The sequence below is a fragment of the Pelecanus crispus genome, chromosome 3, assembly GCF_030463565.1.
Source record: "Pelecanus crispus isolate bPelCri1 chromosome 3, bPelCri1.pri, whole genome shotgun sequence".
Taxonomy (NCBI): domain Eukaryota; kingdom Metazoa; phylum Chordata; class Aves; order Pelecaniformes; family Pelecanidae; genus Pelecanus; species Pelecanus crispus.
The window spans coordinates 45,573,551-45,597,231 of NC_134645.1; the positions used below are offsets into that span (position 1 = coordinate 45,573,551).

Below are 23,681 nucleotides of genomic sequence, written 5' to 3' on the forward strand. Positions count from 1 at the left end.
TTTTAGGAAGAACTAATGCAAATGCCCTACTAACAAATCATAATGTTTAACAGTTTTAACCACTGATATGTTCTTTGCAAATAAACATAAATATTGCAGTTTGCATTAAAACATAGCTTAACTGCTGCTTATCATCACAAACTCTTTACTGGCAAACAAAAAACAAAGCAAAAATAGTTAAATTTCACATATGTAATCCTTCTACAAATATAATATTTACTTCAATTTACAATAGCAGTAATACACATGGCACATTAACATACCACTTCGGAGACAGACATGAAAATTAGAAAGATAGGACCACCTTCTCCCCTACTTTTGTTTAGTGTTCCTGAAAGTATTCACTAAGAGAATGAAAATTATATACTTCTAATGCAGAAAAAAACCCAGTAAAACAGTTAAATGAATATTCACCTCTTTGACCACATTTTTACAGAGCCTACACACTAAAAACTGAGCAGTTGAGCCACCACAGGAATGTCCTAATGTAAATGATAAAGTATATCCTTAGCAGGAAAAGTAATAAAGCCTGGATCATATTTCCCTTGGTTTTGCATCCTTTGTCACTTATGTCCCTACTTCCCACTGATAGAATTTCATATTTTCTGTAATCAGGTACAACACAGCAGTCTGTGTCTGGTTTAGAGCTATGCTGGTGCTATGTGGTTGCCAGTACATTCATGTTGATTAGCACCCTGGTTGCTGTCAAACTGAATGTTTAATACCTGCCTGCATTTCCCTGAGGGGGAAAAGTATTTTATGTCTGTTTCTGGACTACTGTGAAGTTTTCACTTTTATAAAACTTAGAGGCACTTAAGGTTATTTTGTGAAAAATCTGCCTTGTTGAAAGTTTAAACTAGCCAATAGATTAAAAAAAAAAAAGTATTCAAGGATGCTGAAAAAGAGGAGCAGAGACATGGACAGACAATGATGTCACTGACCACCTTTTTCCTTAGAAAAGCAAGGAAACCATCTGAATATTTTATAAATTTCTCTGTTTGCAGCCATTCTTTTAATTCATTAGTAAAGAGTTAATGTCAGGTTCAGTGATTTGGGACACAGGAATCAGACACAGCTAAGAGGCAGATTTTGAATGACATGCTGCAGGTTCCAGAGCTGGAAGCCCTGTTATCCTTACTGAGTCTTGTGAACCAGGAGATACACTGTTTTACACAAAGACAAGATACTGCCAATTAGGTGTCTGATGACATCTTGCTGCTTTGAGAGACTCTTAATCCCTGAAATTCTAACAGCATATGTAACCTCACATCTGGGAAAGAAAAATACTCTTTGGCACATATTTCCTTGAAAGGCTACTAGTCTCTGGTTAATGTTTCCCTCTTAGAAATTCAGAAATAATGCAAATCTAAGATCCAACCTTCAACTCTGACTGTCAAAAGTGCGATTTCAAAACTGTGGAAATTCTTCACTTACCAATTTTGTGCCTTATAATGATACATTTGATATATCAGTTAACCTTCAGAAAAACATATATTTACCAGACAACGATGACATCTGGGCTACAAGCCAATAACAACAACAACAAAAAAAATCAAGTAAAAAATTCCACATTCTGTCATACAGATCCTCTCCCCCTAGTTTAGGAAGGTTATGCTACTATTTCTGGGTTACCTGAACTCATCAGTGTGATGAGCCATGAAAAACTGCCAAAATAATGCCAAGAGGTACGATATGTTGACAAAGTGGAAGGAAATGGTGGGTAAATAGGTGGGATGTGTATTTAACAGCCTAAGAAAGAATTATTTATATGGAAGGTTTTTCTCTTCACTGTAGTTACAAAAGTAATTGCCTTTTTATACACTTCTCTTTGAACTACCTTAAACAAATGTCAATTTCAGACAGTAATATAATTTAGCTCTTGTGGAGCTCTGTATTTCAGCAATTAGATTTTAACAATATCTAAGACTGATTTAAAGATGTTTTAATAGGCCTGCACTGCTCTATAACTGTAGTATAGTTATACTCTAAAATACCAAATACTGGCACAAGTACAAACATATATCAATTAGTCACACCTTTATTTTGGAAATTAATAATGAAAGATTATGGAATATTGTTCTAATAGGAGGACTATAAGGGGGTGCAAAAAAAAGTGCCAAGAAAGCTGCTGTTGTTTTAGGACGGAGCTTGCCAAGCTTATAACAGGACTCTGTTAGGTAGCAGGAGACTTGGGGACTGCACTCAATGATGCAGTTATTTTGTTGTAAAATAAACCTTGTCATAGTCTTCTGTATTATATTTCTTCAGAAAATAATATATGCACTTTTGAAAATATTAAAAATAGAGTTAAATTAAAAGGTTATAAAATACTTCTCAATCAATCTAATTACATCTAATCCTCTCAACAGTGTCAAAACCCTTTTAAGCTTTCAGCATTACTGCAATATTGGTAACTTTTTTACAAACCCATACTATTTAAGACACTTAGCATTGTTAATGTAATTGAAATGGCAGAAATGTTTTTAAAAAAGGATAAAATATTCTAAAAGACTCAGAAACATTATTCTTGTATTGAGGACTTAACAGGCTAATCCTCCTACTTGAAGAATGAACTTTTTACAAATAAACTTCCAGCTCTCCTAACCTCTTGGTTGGTTTAGCTAAGGAGATTGACTCTTAAACTGATCGTATGCCCTTCAATTATCAAAACTACAGGTAAAAGGCTGGTTAACTAAAAGTATAGTGTTATTCCACTCTTCCTTGAAGGATCTTATTACTTTTGATAAACCTTATTCATGGAAGTTTTATATTTAAATATATCAAATAGCTTTACTGAAGTCACCTAAATCTTACTGCATTTAGCATCAGTTATAATTCATATTATGAACATACCTGTTTTGAAAATCCAGAAGTTCAGCATTAATTTTTTCGATATCTAAATCTGTCCAAAGTATCTCATAATAACCATTGATACTGTTTATTACAGTATCATATAATCCATACAATTTCTGAAGCAAGCCTAACTCCTTCCTGGGGAGGAAAAAAAAAAGTCATACCGATAATGTCAATCAGCTATTTGGATATCTCACAGTAGTTAAATACATGGTATATGTAACATCACTACAAAAAATTGAGGTAGAACAATTAGATTATGTTTCTTAATGTAGAAAAGAACACTTCATGAATAAAATCCAAAAAAGAGAGCAGACAGTTGGTGCTAAAGACCTAATATCCACACTTAACGTATCTGGGGGAAGTTTTGCTTTAGTCTAGATCTAGAAAACTTCTATTCATCCAAAAGGAACCTAGCTTGTGTACCCTGAGCTGGCTCAGTGCAAAGCAGAGCATGGCAAGTGCAGACAATTAGTCGATTCACTTTGGAAGCACTCTCTGGATCTGAGCTAAAACTCTGATCTAAAAACAGCCAGAAAGGGTCAGATCCTCATATGGTGTGAATCATCATCAAACCACTGAAATGGCTGCTGCAGAAACTTTAGAATCTAATTCTCAATTGTACAGCTGCTCAAAAAATTTAGACTTTCACGAACGCTCTAGTTATATTTTTCATATATGATGATACGCTGACCTTTCCTTGCCTTTTCCTTCTTTGCTCTTTGTACCATATCTTAATACCTAATACTATATTTACTCATCCACTTTTATATAAGTATATATAAATATTTTTCTAGGACACAGTATTCTGCTCCTTTATACAGTATTTAAATGTTTTAAAATAGTCTGGTATGGTTCTGTTACCATAATAAATACAATTATTTTTTATTGGCAAGTTCATTAGACCACTAAAGTTTTCATTGATTTTTTTTTTTTTTTAATTTAATTTAAGGCAATGGAAACTTTCCGTATTGTAATATTTCCCTCTTTGGTGTACCCTAAGCCTTTCTAACACACTTAATAAACACCTAAGACAGCTGTATTTCCACAGTTACCTGACTTTATGCAAAACTTCATAGTCTGTGACAGGCAATCCAAACAACTGTTCACCAGATGAGTATGTGATAAACTTTCTCCACAGCTCATCAAAGTTAGCCTGATAAAATTAGGATTCATACAGACAAAATGAAAATATGTCTGTAATGTAAGTTTTAATTTAAAATTGTCCAATAATAAATCATTAAACAGTTCTAAACTTGGCTTAAAATAATTCTATTAGAAGCATATTTAAATGTCTGAAAATAGTTTTGATCTAAAATTTTGAAGAGTTCTCATGTAATACTCAAATCCACATATTGAATTCAAATAGTGAAAGTTTACACAAGAAGCAGTAATTTGAAGAAGCATTTTATTAAAATGGGATGTGAAATGAATTCTACATCATCGAGGGAAAAAAAAAAAAGGAAGAAATATTTGTATCAGTTGGTAAAATATAAAGCCTGAAAAAACCACTGAAGAGTGCCAAAAAATACAGCTACTTTCAAAGTATAGCTGCTGTCCAAAGGATATGATCACCATAGAAAAATAGAAAGATGATTTTGGCAGTTACTATCCATAAGTACAAAACATTCCCTTGGCAAAATAAAAAAATACAGCCAATTCAACAAAATTCACTCCATTTTCAGTATATATTAGATGCATTCGGAGTTTTAAGCACCTTCTGCTAGTTAGTTACTGCTTTTCACAAACTTTGAATTTATTTTTACAGAGTCTATACAATATGTAAGAGACTGACAAAAGTCCTGTTGAAAAAAATCTTCAAGTTACTATGAATTGCAGAGAAAGGAAGAAGGATTAAAAATAGATTAAAAACTGATTAAGGGACCCATGAACTAAGGTTCATAACAAACAAATAAGTTGAAAGACAGTTATCTAATGGAAAATGTGTTCTTTAAAAGATTGGCTCATGTGACTGATATGTAACCTGGCTTCTTTTCAGTCACTATCAAGTTGTTGTACTTGACTCCACCCTCTTCTACTGCTTTTATTACTTCAGGTCAATAATTTCTGCTCACAAAACGCGAAGAGTGAAGCAAGGTTACACATCAATCAATCAATCCTTCCACATTAAGGAAAACATTGCCTGATAGAAACTAAAGCATAGATAACATAATACTATGCAGAATATCCACCAAGACACATTTACCAAAGACTGTAAATATGTCTTTTTCTAAACTTGTTTTGATAAGCAATAGCAGATCTAATTTTAATTATTTGGAAACTCAATAGCTTATTTTCTTACCTGAAAGATCTGTAGCCTGTTACTGGCTTCCTGAGGTGGAATACTTGGAACCATAGGCCCTTCCTTTCAAACAAGGAGTTAACAAAAATTGAATATTAATTCTCAAAGTGACTGAAGACCACTGTATATTTACGGTCATCACAAAATGCCTATTTTTTGGTGGTCAAAATCCAATCAAGTTACATATCTTGGTAATGCTTAAAATGGTAAATCTAACAAAAGATAACTTTTATGAAATTGAAAATTCTTTAGCTTAATTAAACTGAATACAACTAGATTTTCATTTTTCATATTTTGTTCTTTTGCTGAAAATAAAATACCCAGTGAGTAGCCTGAGACTGTCTTTTTAATGTTGATGTGTGAGCAAAGATGCCACAACATGTGCTACAATTTCTAAATTATTTTCTAAATTAATTTCTAAATTAAGATTTCATGGCAAGTTGTACAACCCGGGATTCTTTTTCTTTCCTTACAGAGTTGTATGCTCTGCTATTTCTTCATACTGAAAAGTTTGACCTACAGCGATGACTGCTTAGCAGCCATGGTATCAAACACTCAGTAGCTCAGCAGAATAACATTCTGGCACCCAACTGCTGCAAACCATCAATACTGAAAAACTAAGTACAAGTCTTACAGGTAACTACTAAATTCATTTACCATTTCATATGATATTTCAAAGTTTGACACATCCTCCCGGAAAACTGTGACTGATTCTAGCAAATTACTCTTAAATTTGGGCTGAACTCGAACCAACTCATCTTGAACTCTGGTCTGACATGCAAAAGATTAAAATCAAAGTTATTTCTTTAAAAATCAGGAACAGATATTTGAGTTATATATAACCCAAATGTATTTATAAATAAAAAGTATTAAAATTATGAACAAAAATTAATTATTTGAAGCTAAATAGATTTTTTTTTTCTTTTATGGTGCTATATGTTCAATTTTTGACATGAAAAGTGGAGAGAAAAAAACCCAAACAAAAACCATAACAAAATCTCCCCTCCACCTTTAAGTGAACATGTTCCATTACAAGGGGTTTGGGTAACAAAAGGACACAGAAAAGGGAGAAAAAAAAGATCCTATTTTCTTCCTTCCCTCCAAACAACTCTCAAAACCTAAAGTGCTAGGGGCCTCTTCCTCATGGATGGCTCAGCCTTCTCTTTAACAACTTATTCTTTGTTCCAAAGCTTGAGAGAAGAACCAAGAGCTGCATGAAATGCAAATGTAAAATATACTCTTGAGCTCTTGAGTTCTTTCCAGAGTGATTAATCTGTGGGACAGGATCTAACTTAATTGTTCCAACAAAATATCTACATATTTCCATTTAACCTTCTACACTACAGGGAATATTCAATAAACATTGAGCTTTTGAGGGATATAAGGCTGTCCTAAGCAATAAAGGTTAAGTGTGCAATCACCACTTAGGGCTAAGTGCACGGGCAGAGTATGCACTTCTTAAAAACAGGTCATCTAAGTGTAGTAATCTTCCTGTTCAGACAGCAATGACAGAAAAACTGGAAATGAAGGAGAGCAGAAAGAGCAGACACACATAATAAGTTTCTCATTTTCTTGCAGGTTTTAAGCATATATCTGAAAACTACAATAATATTTAAAGAGCTCTATAAAAGTAAAATTAGAAAATGAACATACTAATCAAAGGTGCAAGTGAGGCCAAGAGTGAGAAGACAGAATGCAGTGACAATTGGTCCCACACTGTCATTTATGCTCTGAAAAAAGCACATGAAGACAAATGGAAAATAACATACTTTTATATACTTACAGCTTTGGTCTGTAGTTTATTAAAAGAATATCTGAGTGTATCAACTCCTTCTGATTCCTCTTTTGTAACCTCGATTTCAAATGTATTTAAAATGGCATAGGCTTCCTAGATGAAAAAAAAAAACCTTAGGAATGATGCATTTTACTTTCATTTGCAGGAACATAGATCCAATTTGTAAGAAAGATTTCGAAGAAAATCTGTTCATGTAATTTAGGCATAAAATATTTATTAGTTTTTTTAAAATAAAGATGATGAATGAAGAACTAGGGAACAACAGCAAAAAATATTCCTTTAAAGATGTCTTGGATTAAATACTAGAAAAAAATATACAAAACCAATAAATTTAATACTAAAAATATATAAAATTTTATCATCTCTGGTATTTTTATTCCACTGATCTACATTCCACCTGAATGTAGATTTTGATGAATTTTTCCTAACTGAATAATTATGCACACTAAACTATGCATTTTTAAATGTTTTGCCATATCATCTGTAAAATTTGTATTACTATATGTTTGCCAAACTATCAAATGCCTGCATATGTATCTGTTACAGTATGAACCTTTCTTATTGCTTGTTCTCCTTTGCAATTTGCTTGCATATCTTCTGCATTATTATCATCCTCCTACACATATGGCATTATTTAAAAATAAGATCATTTTCATATTTTCTAGTTTCCCAACAGGTAGGCAAAAGATTTGCTAACCAAGACAAATAGCAGTGTGCATTATGTTAGCTGCTTCTTTGACCTACAAGTTGTGTTCTGTGCAGTTTGTGATGGCTGATAAACACAACTGTTTGTTCTATGCAGATATCTACACTTCGAATTCTCTCCTGTTCAGCTTCTGAGTGGTGTAGACTGCACCACTGAGGGTGACAGGGGCCTCTGGAGATTGTCTAGTCCAAGCCCCCCTCAGAGAACGGCCACCTAAATCAGGTTGCCCAGGATTCATGTCCAGTCAAGGTCTGAATATCTTCAAGGATGGAGAGTCCACAACCCTCCCTGGGCAATCTGTTCCAGTGTTTGAGCACCCTCACAGTAAATTTTTCTTAGGTTTAAATGGAATTTACTCTATTTCAATTCATGCCCATTGCCTCTTGTCCTGTTACTGGCTGCCACTGAGAAGAATCTGGTTCCCTCTTCCTTCCTAGCGCCCATCAGGTGCTTATACACATTGATAAAATACCCCCTTCACCTTCCTTCTCCAGAATAAATATTCTCAGCTTTCTCAGCCTCCCCTCATATGTCAGATTCTCCAATTGCTTAATCAGCTTTTGATGAACGCACTCCAGTATGTCCATGTCTCTCTTGTATTGGGAAGCCCAGAACTGGACACAGCACTCCAGATAAGTCTCACACCCCAGAGTAAAGGGGATCACCTCCCTTAACCTGCTGGCAACGAAACTCCTAATACAGCCCAGGATACCCTTAACCCTCTTTGCTGCAAGGGCACTTTGCTGGCTTATGTTCAACTTGATGTACACCAAGAAAATCAGTTCTTTTTCTGCAAAGCCACTTTCTACCCAGCCTGCACTGGTGCCTAGGGTTATTTATCTCCTGAAGCAGGACTTGGCATCTCCCTTTGTTGAACTTCATGAGGTTCCTGTCAACCCATTTCTCCATCCAGGTCCCTCTGAAAGGCAGCACAACCATCTGGTGTGTCAGCCACTCCTCCCAGTTTTGTGTCATCTGGAAACTTGCTGAGGGTGCACTCTGCCCCACCCTCCAGGTACACAGTACTGGACCCAGTATGGACCCCTGGGGTATACCACTACTTACTGGCCTCTAACTAGATTTTGTGGCACCGCTCACAATCCTTTGAGCCTGACAGTTTGCAATCCAAATCACTGTCCACTCATCTAGTCCACACTTCATCAGTTTGTCAATGAGGATATTATGGGAGACAGCATCAAACGCCTTGCTACCGTCACGATAAACAATAACCACTAGTCTCCCCTTGTTCACTAGTCATCCCATCATACAAGGCTATGAGGCTGGTCAGGCATGATTTTCCCTTGACAAATCCACATTGACTACCCTCAACCCTCTTCCTGTCCTACTTTTCCTTACATCAAGCCCTCTTTCCTTCAATCATCTTCTACTAAGAAATATAATGCCTAATCACCCCACCAACAAAATTCTAATTAAATCCACCAAAAAACCAGGACAAAACATTGAAATTACTGATGAGTCAACGTTGTTCTATATTCATTTCTTATCAGCTCTATATTCTTTCATTATTTAAGGGAAGCTCATGAAAAAGAGATTGAAGAGTGGCTTGTTAACATGACATTACTGATATTAAGGGAACTCATGTTAATATAGAAAGTGAGTAAATGTTTGCAAGATATATAGAATATAAGTGGTTTGGGAAAGAACCTTTCTCCTGATATTCATCTCAAAGTGCCAGAAGCAGGTATAAATAAACAAGCAATGTTAATACTTCATAATTTTGTACACCTTTTATTTATTTCTTTACAAATTTTCCACCATTTCCTACACATGTAAAACCTAGCAAACAGAGAGTGCTGAACTCAGTTCCTCTTGCTTGTTTTATTTACCATCTATGAGTGTGATTATTATGTCCACATCTTCAGCCTGAAGACAGTCAGACTAAGAAATAACATTTAGTAGATCTGAGTATCACTTTAAATGTTGAAATTATTGTTCAGGTTCTTCCTTTACTTGTTTAACCTCTACCTCTTTTGGATCACAGAACTGGTTATATTTGCCTTCAAACAGTCTCTGCACCATTCCTGGCTTACAAACCACCACATAAACTGCTAAGACAAAACCCACTTTCTTAACATAAAACTAGCAAAAGTGATGACAGTCCACTGAAAGTCCTTTCTGGTAACATGTTAATAGAACAGTCTTCAAGAACGAAAATGTTACAATACAGTAATACAATTTCTTCTCCAAGAAGTGGATGAAAATGTAAAGCAAATGTGTTCTATTAAGCTGACTGGTTTAGAGTGTGATAATAAATACCAAGCATATATAAAACTTAATGAGCTTCTTTTAGCTTCTTTCTTACAGGGAAAACTAAAACAGTGCCGCAAGTTTCTGAAAGCATACAATGATGTGTAGCTCCATGAACATGTTCTGGTTATGTTTAAAGGGCTTAGATGATCAAGATGTTTGTTTATAGACACAGAAAAGTTAAGAAGAGGATTAAGGCTAATGAAAAAAACACACAGCAAAATGAAGAGTATTGTTCCTTTCTCTTGTGCTCTCATCTGCTTATTTCTGCATGTTGTCTCCTAGATTGCATTTATATTGTAATTTATTTAAGAGTAATTTTTTCTGCTCTGCATTCATACAGTATCTAGCAAAGTATGTAATACTGATTCATAATTTATAATAAAAATAACAACAAAAATATTACTTAGTTTCCCATCTTCAGCCTAGATCCTTCAGGACAGTAAACTCATTGTTTAAGTTCTCAGTTTGTCTTATGACTCCTATTATATAATATCATTTTAATCAAGATAAAAAATTAAAAGTGATCTTACTTCAATAGGTCCCAGAGTCATGTCCATTTGTATTTTATTATCACGTATGATAGATAAAGCTTCCATTGCAAATCTGACATCATCTAAGTCACACAGAGGTCGAGACAATTTCTTTAAATATTCAGTTATGAACGACATCATGTCTGTCATTTTCTTTTTATATTCCTCATTCAAATAACGACAGAGAAGCATCTTCCAGGCTTTGGCTTCAATTGCTAAAGCTATTTTCAGAGGTCCTGATTTAAAAAGAAAAAAAAACAAACCAAGATTAAAAAATTATTCAATCTACATTTTAATTTTTTTCTGTTAAAAAACCCCACATCATCACATACAGTTCTTTAACAGCAATTAGGAAAAGCAGACAGGCAATCCAATTACTGCATTTCAAAATTTTCAAAACAATTTCAACTATACTTAAACATATTTCCATTGGTTTATTGTATAATATGGTATCTGTAAGACATATTGGTAAGCTTATCTAATAGAACACATAGAGAAAATGAATAAAGAAGAAAAATGCCTACTTATTAATGTAGATTCTCAGAGAATACTTTTGACATATATGAACCAAATGCATAAAGATCAGTGATATTTAGCTGGTTTATACCCATTGAGGAAATGCTATCTTGGGATTTCAATATTGGGATTTGGAATACTTCACAACTAAAACTGTAAGGTGTCACATCATATCATATGCAGTTAATATAAAAACCCAAACCAACACTGAAGAGACAGAAAAGCCAATCATTGGTACTCTAACTTATTATCAGAATAAATTAGGATTTTATTAGGCAACATTTTGTACTCTGGTGAAAGAAACCAAAAGATACTAATAGCATATAACACTGCTGCTCACAAAGCACATTTTACAGCAGATACAACTTCTTCTTTAATAATGTGGCTATTAGCATAAAAAATCTGATTCCTGAAGGCCAGGGGTAATTCAAGAAAGTACTGTACCCTGTCCAGAAGCTAGAATATGTAAATGATAATAAATCAATTCCCAAACCTAAATCAAGTCCAAGAAAAATACCTGCTTCCCCAGATGATAAAGACATTCAATATCCTTGTTCTTGAACCTAGAGGATTTGGCTCTCTCTGATGCAGTGGTCACAGATCAGGGAGTAGTGTGACCATCGACAAAATCCATATTCTATTGGGTACACTGCTTTTTATCACTCTTGGTCACAGAATAATAGACAGCAAGAAATTTTCCAGAGTGAATTAATTGGCTCCAGAGTGGTTTCATTAACAAGAAGTTGCATCCAGGAACTGGATGAGGATATGCAGTCAGCAGCTGGACAATTTTGCTTATTCACTGAAAGCCAGCTAGGAATAACATGCCACCAAGATCCTGAAATGAACTCTAACCATCAAACTGTGCAGCTTCTGTCTTCTCTGATGTACAAGGAAGACAAATTGTATAGAGATGATTTATCAGTATAATCAATCTAATCTCTCAGAAGATGGGGGTTGCTCCTTAGGAACATGACCACACTGGTATTTGGAAAGGGATACATTTACTACTTGTCCCTAGATAGCAACCATGATAACAACTGCCACAGAAAGTAAAAAACAAAACAAAACAAAACAAAACAAAACAAAACAAAACAAAACAAAGAACAAAAAAAACCCCTGAACAGTCACACTGGTCCAGAGAAGACATCAGCTACATAGTAATCTTCAAGGTGAGAAGGGTAAGTGCCATTAAATTCCTTGCTGCTTTGTCATAGCACAAACAGCTTCATTCTGCAACAAGCAGTTGTCTGGAGAGAATACATTTTTCCACACCTGACTGTTCTTCAGAGTAACATGATCAATGAGTACCAAGTTGTCAGGGCCACAGAAGGCCAGGTACTGAAGCACGGTGCTGTATAGAACTGAAGGAACACATGCTGTGTGAGGGAACACATTCCAACACCAGGTCTTGATGCCAGCTTCTCTATCTTTAAAGACACTAGAGGTTGACAGGAAAACACATGATATTCTGAGAGCTGTGGATGCTAAACATGGGAATGGCTAAGCAGCCACATCTCCTGCTGAAACAAACACTGATAGTGAAAAAGAAGCAAATGCATCTGTGTGCTAGTCTTGCGCCAATACCAAAGAAGGTTACTTATGCTTCCAACGGTCTTTATAATCACTGGCTGACCTGGTGCCAGAGATGATCAAATCAGTGTCAATACACATTCATTAACTCTTTAGCAAGCCTCCATGATAACTTCACAGCCATGACAGAATTTAATTTCACCACTCCAAAGAGAAGAAGGCAAGGGGAATGGAGGGTTTTTTCAAGTCGGATTTCTTAGAAAGGTCTGAGTGAGCCCTGGCTGATCAGTCAGGGAGGTCTCTTCAGTAGCTTCTACTCATATTGTGAGCATTTATTTCAGAGAATAAAACAAATAACATGATTATTATATTCATTATCTTACTGTACATACAATGATAAGAAAATGTCATACCTGTATGCAATTCAATTGGACCAAGAAGAATAGCGGGTTTTAAATCTTCCACCTCTTGCTCAAACATAGCATAGTGAAGTATTTCTTCTTTAATTTCAGTCAGAGATGGACAGCTAGCCATAAATTGCTGTGTGTAGTTTAAAATGTCAATCAACAAATGTCCTTTTTCATATTTTTGGTAAAACAAGTGGCAACAGTTATTCAGGAATTACTGAAAATGTATACCAATATTATACCTGTTTTTAGCTTTCTGTAGCCTTGCTAACATAGCAAAATGCATGTGATGAGGTGTTCATATTTATCAATTTCTCTGTCAGTAACTCTCAAGCTTGTTGGGAAATTCCAATCAAATTTAACAGAGAAACAGATACCCAAAACCTATTAAGTGCCTACTGGCTTTGTGAAAACAGGTGACAAAACAGAGATCGAAAAATACATGTCTGCACTTATAGAAAGACTACACTATTAGCCCAATTATGTGTGAAACAATCACAATAAAACACATTTTTCTATGTAGTTTCATGAGCAGAACTCAAGTGTAGAAAATTTTGTGATTCTGAAAGGCTGCATTTCAGAAATGTTACACAAGAGCCTACATTGCGCGGGCAAGTAATAAATGCTGAAAGCTGTTTCCCACTTCTTTTGTCTGAGAGTACCCAGACAGGCAGTGGAAGGTTAGCATAGTGCTAAAGAAAGAATGTAGAAACTACGGCACGTGTGTATAAAACTTAACTGCATTATTATTGAGGCTTTCTCCGTAGTAGTATTCTGTTCTTCAGTAGTAACTAGATCAATTTCATAATATTTATTTGATTAGACTTAACGTTTTAATTAGACTAACAGTAAATTCTCAGCTCTGTGTATAAAGTGGGTTTTTTCAGCCCACATAAAGTGCACAACTTGCATTGTGACACTCAAAAGATACTAGTGCTCCTGTAGTAAAACAAGGTGATGCGATATTCACATATCTATGTATATATAATGTAGTCTATTAAATAGAAAAGAATAGAAAACTCACTTAAGCCAAGGTTAAATAAAGGAGATATAGAAGGCAATTTTCTTCTAATGAACTTCTAAATTCAATCTCTAAATTAAAACTCTACTGTAGAAGGACAGTGTGAAATATTCTGAAGAAGTCCCAGAGACTTCCAATTCCTGGAAACTTCCTCTTGCTGTGGTAGATGCTAAATTTTTCTACCACACTGAGGATTCAACTTAGAGTGCAAACAACCAGGAATTGAATAGAGGAGTCTTCTTGGAATAGAGAAGGCAGAACTACCTCCTAAAATAACTACAGGAAGAGTGGTGAATAAAAGTATGTATTAAACTCAAAATAAATGCTTTCCACAGAGAAAAGTGCACAATTATCAGCACTGGTGCTGTGGGAATTTCTATGGGTTATGGTATACATCATGTCAGACTGAGGTAGTTTCTTGTGGCCTAGAATCCAGAGTTCTACAAAAAAAATTAAACCAATTAACAAATTAGGACCAGTTTATCAGTATCCAGAATGGCACAGAAGCACAGAAGCAGGAAAAGCCAAACCCCAACAAAAAATTTAGGTAGCAGGCTATCACTTCTGCTTAGGAAATATACTACTATTACCACTGAAAGACAAAATAAGAATTTCAGTTGTTAATGTGTTTTCGACATCTTTTGCCTTGTTTTTTTTTTTCCCCTCAATGTTTTCCAATTTCAAAAGATAAGATTAATGAACAGTTGTGTAGGCAATCATCACTAAACTCACTTGAATTTTGGCATCTCTATCTTCTGTCCACAGCACCTTATATTTCTGAAAGTCCCGCAGAACTTCACTAGCTAATTCTCTTATAGAATTCATAGAAGAAGAGAGGAGCACAACTAATTTAGAAATATCTTCATGTTCTGCAACACTTGCATAAAAATTCCTTAGTTTTCTGACAAGCACAACATCATCAACTCCCTCTGTAAAATAAAATTATATATAAATGAATGAACCATTAAAAGTCATAGAATCATAGAATGCTTTGGGTTGGAAGGGACCTTTAGAGGTCATCTAGCCCAACCCCCCTGCAGTGAGCAGGGACAGCTTTAACTAGATCAGGTTGCTCAGAGCCCCATCCAACCTGACCTTGAATGTTTCTAGGGATGGGGCCTCCACTACCTCTCTGGGCAACCTGTTCCAGTGCTTTATCACCTAAAGTCTGGTTAGAGTTGTCTTCTAAACCTATGCATGCCAAGTTAAGCAATGATGCTGTTCAGTAAGGCTGAATATGCTTCTTCTTCAAATGTCTGTCTGACTGCTTAATATGAAAGTACCAAGTGCTAGTTCAGGCCAGGCTCTATACAGCTACAGCAAATTAAATCTAGAGTGAATGTTTCCAAATGGAAAGAAAATAGTCTTTTTAATTCACAAATTTCATTTTTTCCACTGCAATTTAATTGTAACTAGAACACGACAAAGCCTCATAAACATTCTGTATTATTTTATTTTTTAAAAAATTAATATAATTAAAGGTTTTAATTGTATAAACCCCTTAAAACAGTGCAAGTTTCTTGAACTCTAACATGCTTCAAATAAGTAACTTCTTGTTATTCCACTTAGTGGTTTCAAAAAAGATGCTAAACTTTGCCAAGTCACATACTAATAAGTGCACAAATGAAGTCTGTTGTGTTTTGGAGCTGCACTTGTCTTACAAACTGCTAATGTCAAAGTCTTTTGAGTCTTGTCTGAAAGAGGTTGGAACTGAATGAAGAAGGGGGGGGGGAAAAAAAAAAAAAGACAAAGGACAATCTAGAGATTTTCCTAAACCTCTTGCCTCCAAATATGCTTTCAAAGGCAGTTTAAACACTGGTAGCCGCTGCTCCAGTTACACTGTTGATGTTGAAACAGGACCCCTGTCTCCTTTAAAAACTACAAGCAAGCTCAAATAGAAGGAAAATAAAATGCAATTTATCATGTTCCTCCTTCATCTTTGATGAACTGCTGAGACAATCAGGGTCAATATAGACACTGATATCCCTGAGATCTGAGGAGCCCCTTCTGCCATAACAGTGCCTCAGCATTTTGAAGGAGATTTAAGAGAACGGAGAAGAAAAATCCACTCTTCCCACCACACACATTGTTTCATGGGGGGTTTTAAAGCAACTCCAAGTTCTCTTTGAGTCTGAAGTCCTTTTCAGGGATCTGGTCACTGGAAACAAAGTCTCAGGTTGATCCATCCTTGCCAGTGTACTCCATAGATCTCACTGGCCAAACATTAACATACACCCCCAGGTGTTGCTGATGAGTAGTTTAAAGGTGATGAAAACGGTTACTTGCTGATGTTGTACTTTGCCACAGCAGAGGAAAAGGCTATGACTGTCTGATGAGGATAGTCTCCTGCCACCCTGCTTGAAGCCCATTAAAGAGGATAAAATCATTCAAAGCACATTAGTAGAAGAATAAAGTCCCAGTTCTGGACTATCAAACAGAAAAACTTTCAACATTGTTAAAGACTTTCCAAAGGAATCACAACAAAGACACAACTGTATTGCAGATCACTGGCTCAGCCAAGCAGCTAAAAGTACTGGATGGTAAAAATATATTTGGGCTTTTGTGGATGCTTGCAAAGCATATGGTGAGATGCTTAGAAATAATATTGAGGAAAAAATTATCTGACTAAAACGGATGCAGGTCTATCTGCAGTCTGAATATTCACATCAGCAAACACTTTAAGTGTTTTATAATCCATTCTAGGAATATAGCCAGCAATTAAAATCTGTACTGAAATTGAATTATTAAACTAGCTCTTGTTCTACCTCAATATTCCAATGAGAGCCAGTCTACAATCATTGTTTATGGTTTCAACTATATCATTATGGCTACATTCCATAGTAAGTAGGTAAAAAGATACATTAACAAGCTTACTTTGTCTCTAATGAAATAGAAGATTCAGAATCTACCAATTTTTCCAAATTTTTTTTGCTTATTTTTTTCCTCAGAGTTCTAACACTTACGGAAGCCTGAAAAGCTATTTCTGAAAAATACAGCTAGTTAAATCAAAATAAACCCAACAAATTAATTTGAGATAATCCACAGCTGGCCTCTTTGAAGAACAGTGAGCTTATTCACAAATATTTATATATGGCATTTCTATTAAAGGAAAAAGTTGAAATATAAAAAAAAAACAAACCCAAACCAAAACAAAAATCACCTACTTACTTTTCCACTTTTTGGCCATTTTTCCTGGTGATCCAAAGTCTGCTGGAGATACTTGCTGTGTGCCTGATTCTGCTGTTAAACTAGATTTTTGCAAATGCCTCTGTCCCCACTGAGCAATTCCACGACTTACTTCCAATATTAACTGAATCATGCGATTGATGGCTTGCTGTATATCATCTAGACTAGGAACCATTACCTATTTAAAACAATTGAAATATTGTTGAAATAAATGCAACTGATTGTCATTTTCTAAGACCTCAGTTTTACTCCACTCATAGTGAATTGCGGAACTTGCCCCAGAAGAGATGGAAAATGTAACTTTAAGAGTCTGTCTGGCTCAGAATTGCCTCCAAAGAAACGAATCATACTGTACTGACCTACTATTTGTACAGTCACACTATGAGCAAAATGACAAGCAAGTGTATAAGTAGACAGATTTATTGGGGGTTTTACAATTATTTTTACAATTCCTACAACATTTTAAACAGTATTTTTTTAATGATTTTTTATAGTGCGTGGGAATAAGTTACAAGCCTTGTTTCTTGCATTCTATAATCGTAAAGCATTAAAAATTGCAGGCCAAGATCCTCCTCTCTGTTGCTCTTAACCACTGGATCCTAAATTCTGTGAGAGATACTTGTAAGAGGGATGGTCATAAAAATTCATATGGAAAGCTCATTTTAAAGAACATTTATAGCTATCTAAGCTCTCCTTCTAAGTGCTTATCTATACATATATTCACACGGTGGGTAATTCCAGGCAAACAAAATCACCTGGATCAAAGTGTCAAAGGTCCTAGCTGAATAAATACTGAATGGGTTTTTTTTTATCCCAAAGGTAGCATTACCTCAAAAACTTTTGCAAGAGCACAGTGTTTAGTAAATTAATGGAACTCCATGTGGTAGCCCTGAAGATCTCAACTTGTATATTTGGCAAGGATTTTGTGTCATAAATTTTGAGAGCAATCGAATACTCAAATCAGAAGAGGAAGAGAACTTGTATTCAACTACCAGAGTACATGATAAAAAGAACTGGAAGGAAAACAAGGATTCTTGATCTGAACCAAGAACACCCAGCAAGCAGAACAGGGTCAAAACACAGGCTCTGGTCTGCCATCATCCACACTGTATAAAAGCTAGTATGCTCCCTTAGCATAGTTTGGGGTGATGTAAAAAAAAGCATTCTCCCAGGAAAAAAATCAGGCTCAGTTTGGTGCATAAAACATGACAGAGGCTGTTCCTAACCCACAATTTGAATGCAAACTCCTGATTCAGGAAGAAAAGCATTTACTACTGTGGATACACACCATTTCAGGTCAGCTCACTTCGAGGTCAAAGAACAGCCTCTAGCCTGTTTTATTTAGTAGTACACAGACAGCCATAAAGTCCTGAAACCCAAAACTTTTTGAACTGTGTTGGCAGCAATAATGCTAACTGTGACTTTGTCCTGTCCTTGTTTGAAAATAATTCTGTGTACGACAAGGTAGAGTAAAGGAACACATCAGTTTCTCCAAAATACTGAGCAGGAGGAAGAACCTACCTGAGAGTGATCCAGGAAAGAATAGAAAAACAGCATTTCTTGTTAAAAGAAAGATCACTCTTGGGATATGCTCAATCCTCGAATATAGTCCTTAGAACATCATCTTATAGCCGTCATGTGCAAGCCATTATTTTTAAATTATTAAATCATCCACAGGAGTGTTCAGAACTGGGATATAAACTGCTTAAAAGCAGCTCTGATGTTTTTTTTAAATCAATTTCACAGATTGAGCAGTTGTATGCATAAAAGCAAGAATCTTGAAAAATCCTATAAGCATTAGCAAAGTGGTATTTTACTCAGCATTACTTGATTACTGCCCTGGATCAGCCAAGCATTCCAGAGGACTTGAAAGACAGGTATATGTACTTCCCTTTGCAGTGAGTGGAGCTTGGCACTTTATGCTCATACAAATATCAACAAGGTAAAAATTCTGCACTTTGACAGACCTTATATATCATGTGTACACACAGAGTGTGAACGTACAACAGAATGCCAATATGAACACAGCTTCAATGTCAAAGGAGTATCACCTTAGAGCAGAACCTTTCTTTCATTATAATGTTTCATGAATATAAAACTTTTAATCTTTGTAAGACAATTGGATAATATTAAGTTACCTTCTCATATATAAAATAAAATACCATACATATTGCTGACACAGAGGTGTCCTACTCTACAAAAGGAAAACAAATGCATTTACTGGTTCTTTGCAATCAAGCTGCCTTTTTGCTCCCTGCACACAGAAATCTACAGCTCTTTTCTTGGTTTTGAATCTTCTCATTTTTGTTCAGTGTTCCTCTTTCTGGTCATCTTACTTCCTATTGAGATGACTAAAGCCAAACCGGGCAAAGTTAATGTTCATTATTTTTATTCAACAAAGGATTTAAATCACAGAAGGAACAAAACAGCTAAAATAAAACACAAACATGAAAAATCTACTCCAGCAATGCAATGTTACACATGAAGGAGAACTGTAATCATTCTCCAAAGAACACTGATGAACAGATTGCAAATTAATTGCTGAAACACACAGGAACAATAAAAGACCAGGTTCTGCAAGTACCACCAAGAGAGAAACCAGGAACACTGAGACTGTGAGCACATTTCATCAGTGTTCTGATCTCACTGAAAGGCCTGAGGAACTGTTCTTCTTTGGAATGGATGCTGGTGCAGTAGAAGTGTGCCAACATCCTGCGCTTGGGCAAATGCAGAGATAACTGTAAGACAGTGTATTTTACCTTACCTATATGACACAACTTACCACATTGGGAATAGCAAGGTGTACTTCTGCTTTTAGAAAAGAAGGTACCTCTTCAGATTTGCTCGGATGAGCAGAAAACTTCGTTCTCCCAAATGTAGTTTTGCTGAAAATAATTTTGAAACATGTCATAAATACTTCAGCATGAAACCCCCTGAAATTATCTTAGAAATATAATTTTGAGCTACCTTTTCTGGGAAAACCCTCATGGAGAATTTTCACATTAAGTTACAAACTACCTGACAAAACTTAAAGAAGCTTCTTGTTTAAAGGGTAAAGATAATAGCCAGATCTCATCATTCAGAGAAAGGTTACCTTGGATCTAGCCACTGTTTTCAGAATTTTTTATCCAGAATATTTTCTGATTCTGGATTTTAATGTCTCAGTTTAAGAATGATGGAACTCTGCCAGTGCTTTGAGTAGGCATAAAAAGGTTTTACTGACCTTTTCATGCAATAACCTATCAAGAGTAAAAGTTGCCTCATTACATTTTATATAAATATTCAACAGAACAGAAAAAAAAGTTTCAAAGATGACAAGCTAGTGCAAAATGATAAATACACAACCTAAACCCATTCAAAACTAAAACTAAAAACAAAGTGCAAAGTACAATTTCTAAATGCTGTGATATGACATGGTGACCAAATAAGGGAGGATTTAACAATACAATACTGTAGACAAATATAAAGGACACACCCAAATAAATTCCTATTGACTTCAGTAAGATCAGGATTTCAATACATTTTCTATGAAAGATGTCCTCAGAAAAAGAAAAAAGTAACTCAAGCTTCTACACACATTAATGACAAAACACCATCAACTTTACCTGCTTAAAATAAATTCTCTTAATAGAATTCTAAGTAGGCTTTTCAATGTACAATATATTATACTGAAGTAATTCTGTCTGAAGTGTATGCCTGTTCGAGCAGAGAAGAATCTATAGAAATTATACTGAATATAGGGGAATGATAAAATCGTATGGATCTCGCCATTACCATATAGAATTCATAAAGTGCATGGATAATCTTTAACCCATGGGAAACAACTCTGAGTGCACAGCCATGCTTGCAGAAATAATCTGAAATGAGATGAGAATATGGGCCCACTGCCATAGAATCATAGAATCATAGAATCGTTTAGGTTGGAAAAGACCTTTAAGATCATTCAGTCCAACCATTAACCTAACACTACCAAGTCCACCACTAAACCAATTAAGGGGAGACTAGCAATTTCATGTTTCCTGGCTTGGTGGCTGGATTATTTGTTAATGAAAGTAAAAACCAGGAATCATTAAGATTGGAAAGGACCTCTAAGATCATCAGTCCAACCATCAACGCAACACCACCATGTCCACTAAACCATGTCCCAAAGTGCCACATCTACCCGTTTTTTGAACACTTCCAGGGATGGTGACTCCACCACCTCTCTGGGCAGCCTGTTCCAATGCTTGACTACCCTTTCCGTGAAGAAATTTTTCCTAATATCCAATCTAAACCTTCCCTGGTGCAGCTTGAGCCCATTTCCTCCCATCCTATCATTTGTTACTTGGGAGAAGAGACCAACACCCACCTCACTACAACCTCCTTTCAGGTAGTTGTAGAGAGCGATAAGGTCTCCCCTCAGCCTCCTCTTCTCCAGACTAAACAACCCCAGTTCCCTCAGCTGCTCCTCGTAAGACCTGTGCTCCAGACCCTTCACGAGCTTCGTTGCCCTTCTCTGAACATGCTCCAGCACCTCAATGTCTTTCTTGTATTGAGGGGCCCAAAACTGGACACAGTATTCAAGGTGTGGCCTCACCACTGCCGAGTACAAGGGGACAATCAAATGGTCATTTAAGTTCTAGTCATTTGTGTTGAACAATAAATTGTACTAACAGCATCTTGAAAGCAATCCCAAGAGAAATAGATGGGAATAAAAACAAAAAGGGTGCAGGCAGAAGGGAAAGAATAGTAGAAATAAACTTCATTTTCTGCAGAAAACAAAGTGTATAGACTATAACTAACAACATAAAGAATTAAAGCATGAAATAAAAGTGTGGGCCCAAAGCATCACTGCAACAAAAAGTGAATGCTCTCCAAGTTTTGCTTGAACTAAAAGGGCCAAGAGGTCTGGAACTGTTTGACTAATGATACATGTGCACGTGTCATTACATGTGTGAATGTATATTTGTATTATTATATTAACAGAGAAATAACTTTGTTCTGATAATGCTATTGAAGGAATCTTTCATTTGCAACTTACTGTGAAACAAATATTCTTTTTTTAAGACTATCCAAAGACAGTTGGGTGGCTTTCTGGAGGCTGTCTAGCAGCTGGTGACTGAAATAGGCAACCATCTCTTTACATTTCTGTAATAAATAAAACATACATTATTTAGTATTGTATTCAGACAGGGACCTGAAGATTATTCAAAAGGTTTTAAGTCAAACATATTGGTTCTTGTGTGAAGGAATTTATGCTGTAAGCTACATGAGAAACACAAGGGGAGAAGTTGGGGGAAAAATAGTTTGTAAGTAAATAAGTAAAAGCTGCATGAAAAAGAGAATATAACATCTAAGGAAATGCAATTTGTCTTATTCAGAGACAGAATACTGAGATCTGGCTGAAGTCTCATACTCCTTGAGAAAAGCTCTCCTATTAAAAAACAGACACCATGAATTATCCAAGAATATTGGTGCATATGTAGCCTTTTCAAATAAGAGACAAATACAGTAAAATCTGACTGTACTGGATTAAGAATAATATAAAAATACAGCAACACATAATGATCACTAGCACAAAACAACAGAATGCAACCCTGTGACATCATTGCATTTGTGCTTGCAAGTTTGTGAGTCTTTGTTCTCTACTTCCACTTCCCTTCTCTGCTGAATATGAAAAGATTGTATTCTTCACGGAAAAAGTACAAAGGAACATCATCTTTCTTGGTGAAGTTGGAAGAGGAGAACAGAAAGGATGAATGTTTCTGCCCACCCAAGAAAGAAAGCCTGTGTCACAGACACAGTATTCTCTCCAAACCACTCACATATCGAGAATTTGTTTAACAAAGGTGATAACTGGAATAACATGGAATACACTTTTGAAAGATAAAAGCCATCTTAAACTCATTTTGTAGGGAAGCTATATCATAATTTTTACATGACATTTGATATTCTCTATGTGATGTCTTTCTGTAACATGGATATCCAGCTACCAAAACTCAAGATAGTGTTTACTAATCTGATCAGTCTGAAAAAAATTCCCTTCTTATCAAAAAATACCTTTTTAAATTCATCTTCCTTATCATTGCCCTTGCTACTGTCACCACGAAGAGCTGCAGAAGTATTCTTTTCTCTCTCCTCTTCATTATTTCCAAACACTATATGTTTTTCTTTTACTGTAAATTTTAAAAAATACAGTTTTTTTTGTAACTGAACCTTGTATTCTGCTTTGAAGCATGGTGTCCCCCCTCTTTACAGGCAAAACAATATTGCTTTTGATTTTAGTAGTACCTGGATGAGCTAATTGGTTTTATGTCACACCATTTCTTTCACACCAGGAATCTGTTAAGAACCCAGCCTATAAGCCTCAGCCTAACAAACACCATGCACTACAAATGTGTTATTAAAGACAGGTAGGCAGACATGGATGTATCAGCTGGAAATGGCCAAAAAAAAACCCCAAAAATCAATATAAACAATTTAACAAAAGACAGAGAAGTATCTTTTCAGCAGGTTTTTCTGGTTGCATCATATTGAACTACCTGGAATATTAACCCTGACCATGCCACTATACCTGGAGGA

General features: G+C 35.6%; 1 protein-coding gene across 1 annotated transcript in view; it reads right to left on the minus strand.

The window, feature by feature from the left end:
* The window catches only part of DNAH8 (dynein axonemal heavy chain 8), a 155,834-nt gene that overhangs the window by 97,286 nt on the left and 34,867 nt on the right, over positions 1–23,681 (minus strand). Inside the window, 12 exon segments of the mRNA XM_075708595.1 lie at positions 2,854–2,991; positions 3,909–4,009; positions 5,156–5,218; positions 5,813–5,926; positions 6,939–7,043; positions 10,458–10,693; positions 12,920–13,046; positions 14,667–14,863; positions 17,103–17,298; positions 19,903–19,980; positions 22,137–22,247; positions 23,160–23,269. Of these exon segments, the coding sequence (XP_075564710.1) occupies positions 2,854–2,991; positions 3,909–4,009; positions 5,156–5,218; positions 5,813–5,926; positions 6,939–7,043; positions 10,458–10,693; positions 12,920–13,046; positions 14,667–14,863; positions 17,103–17,298; positions 19,903–19,980; positions 22,137–22,247; positions 23,160–23,269 (1,576 nt within the window).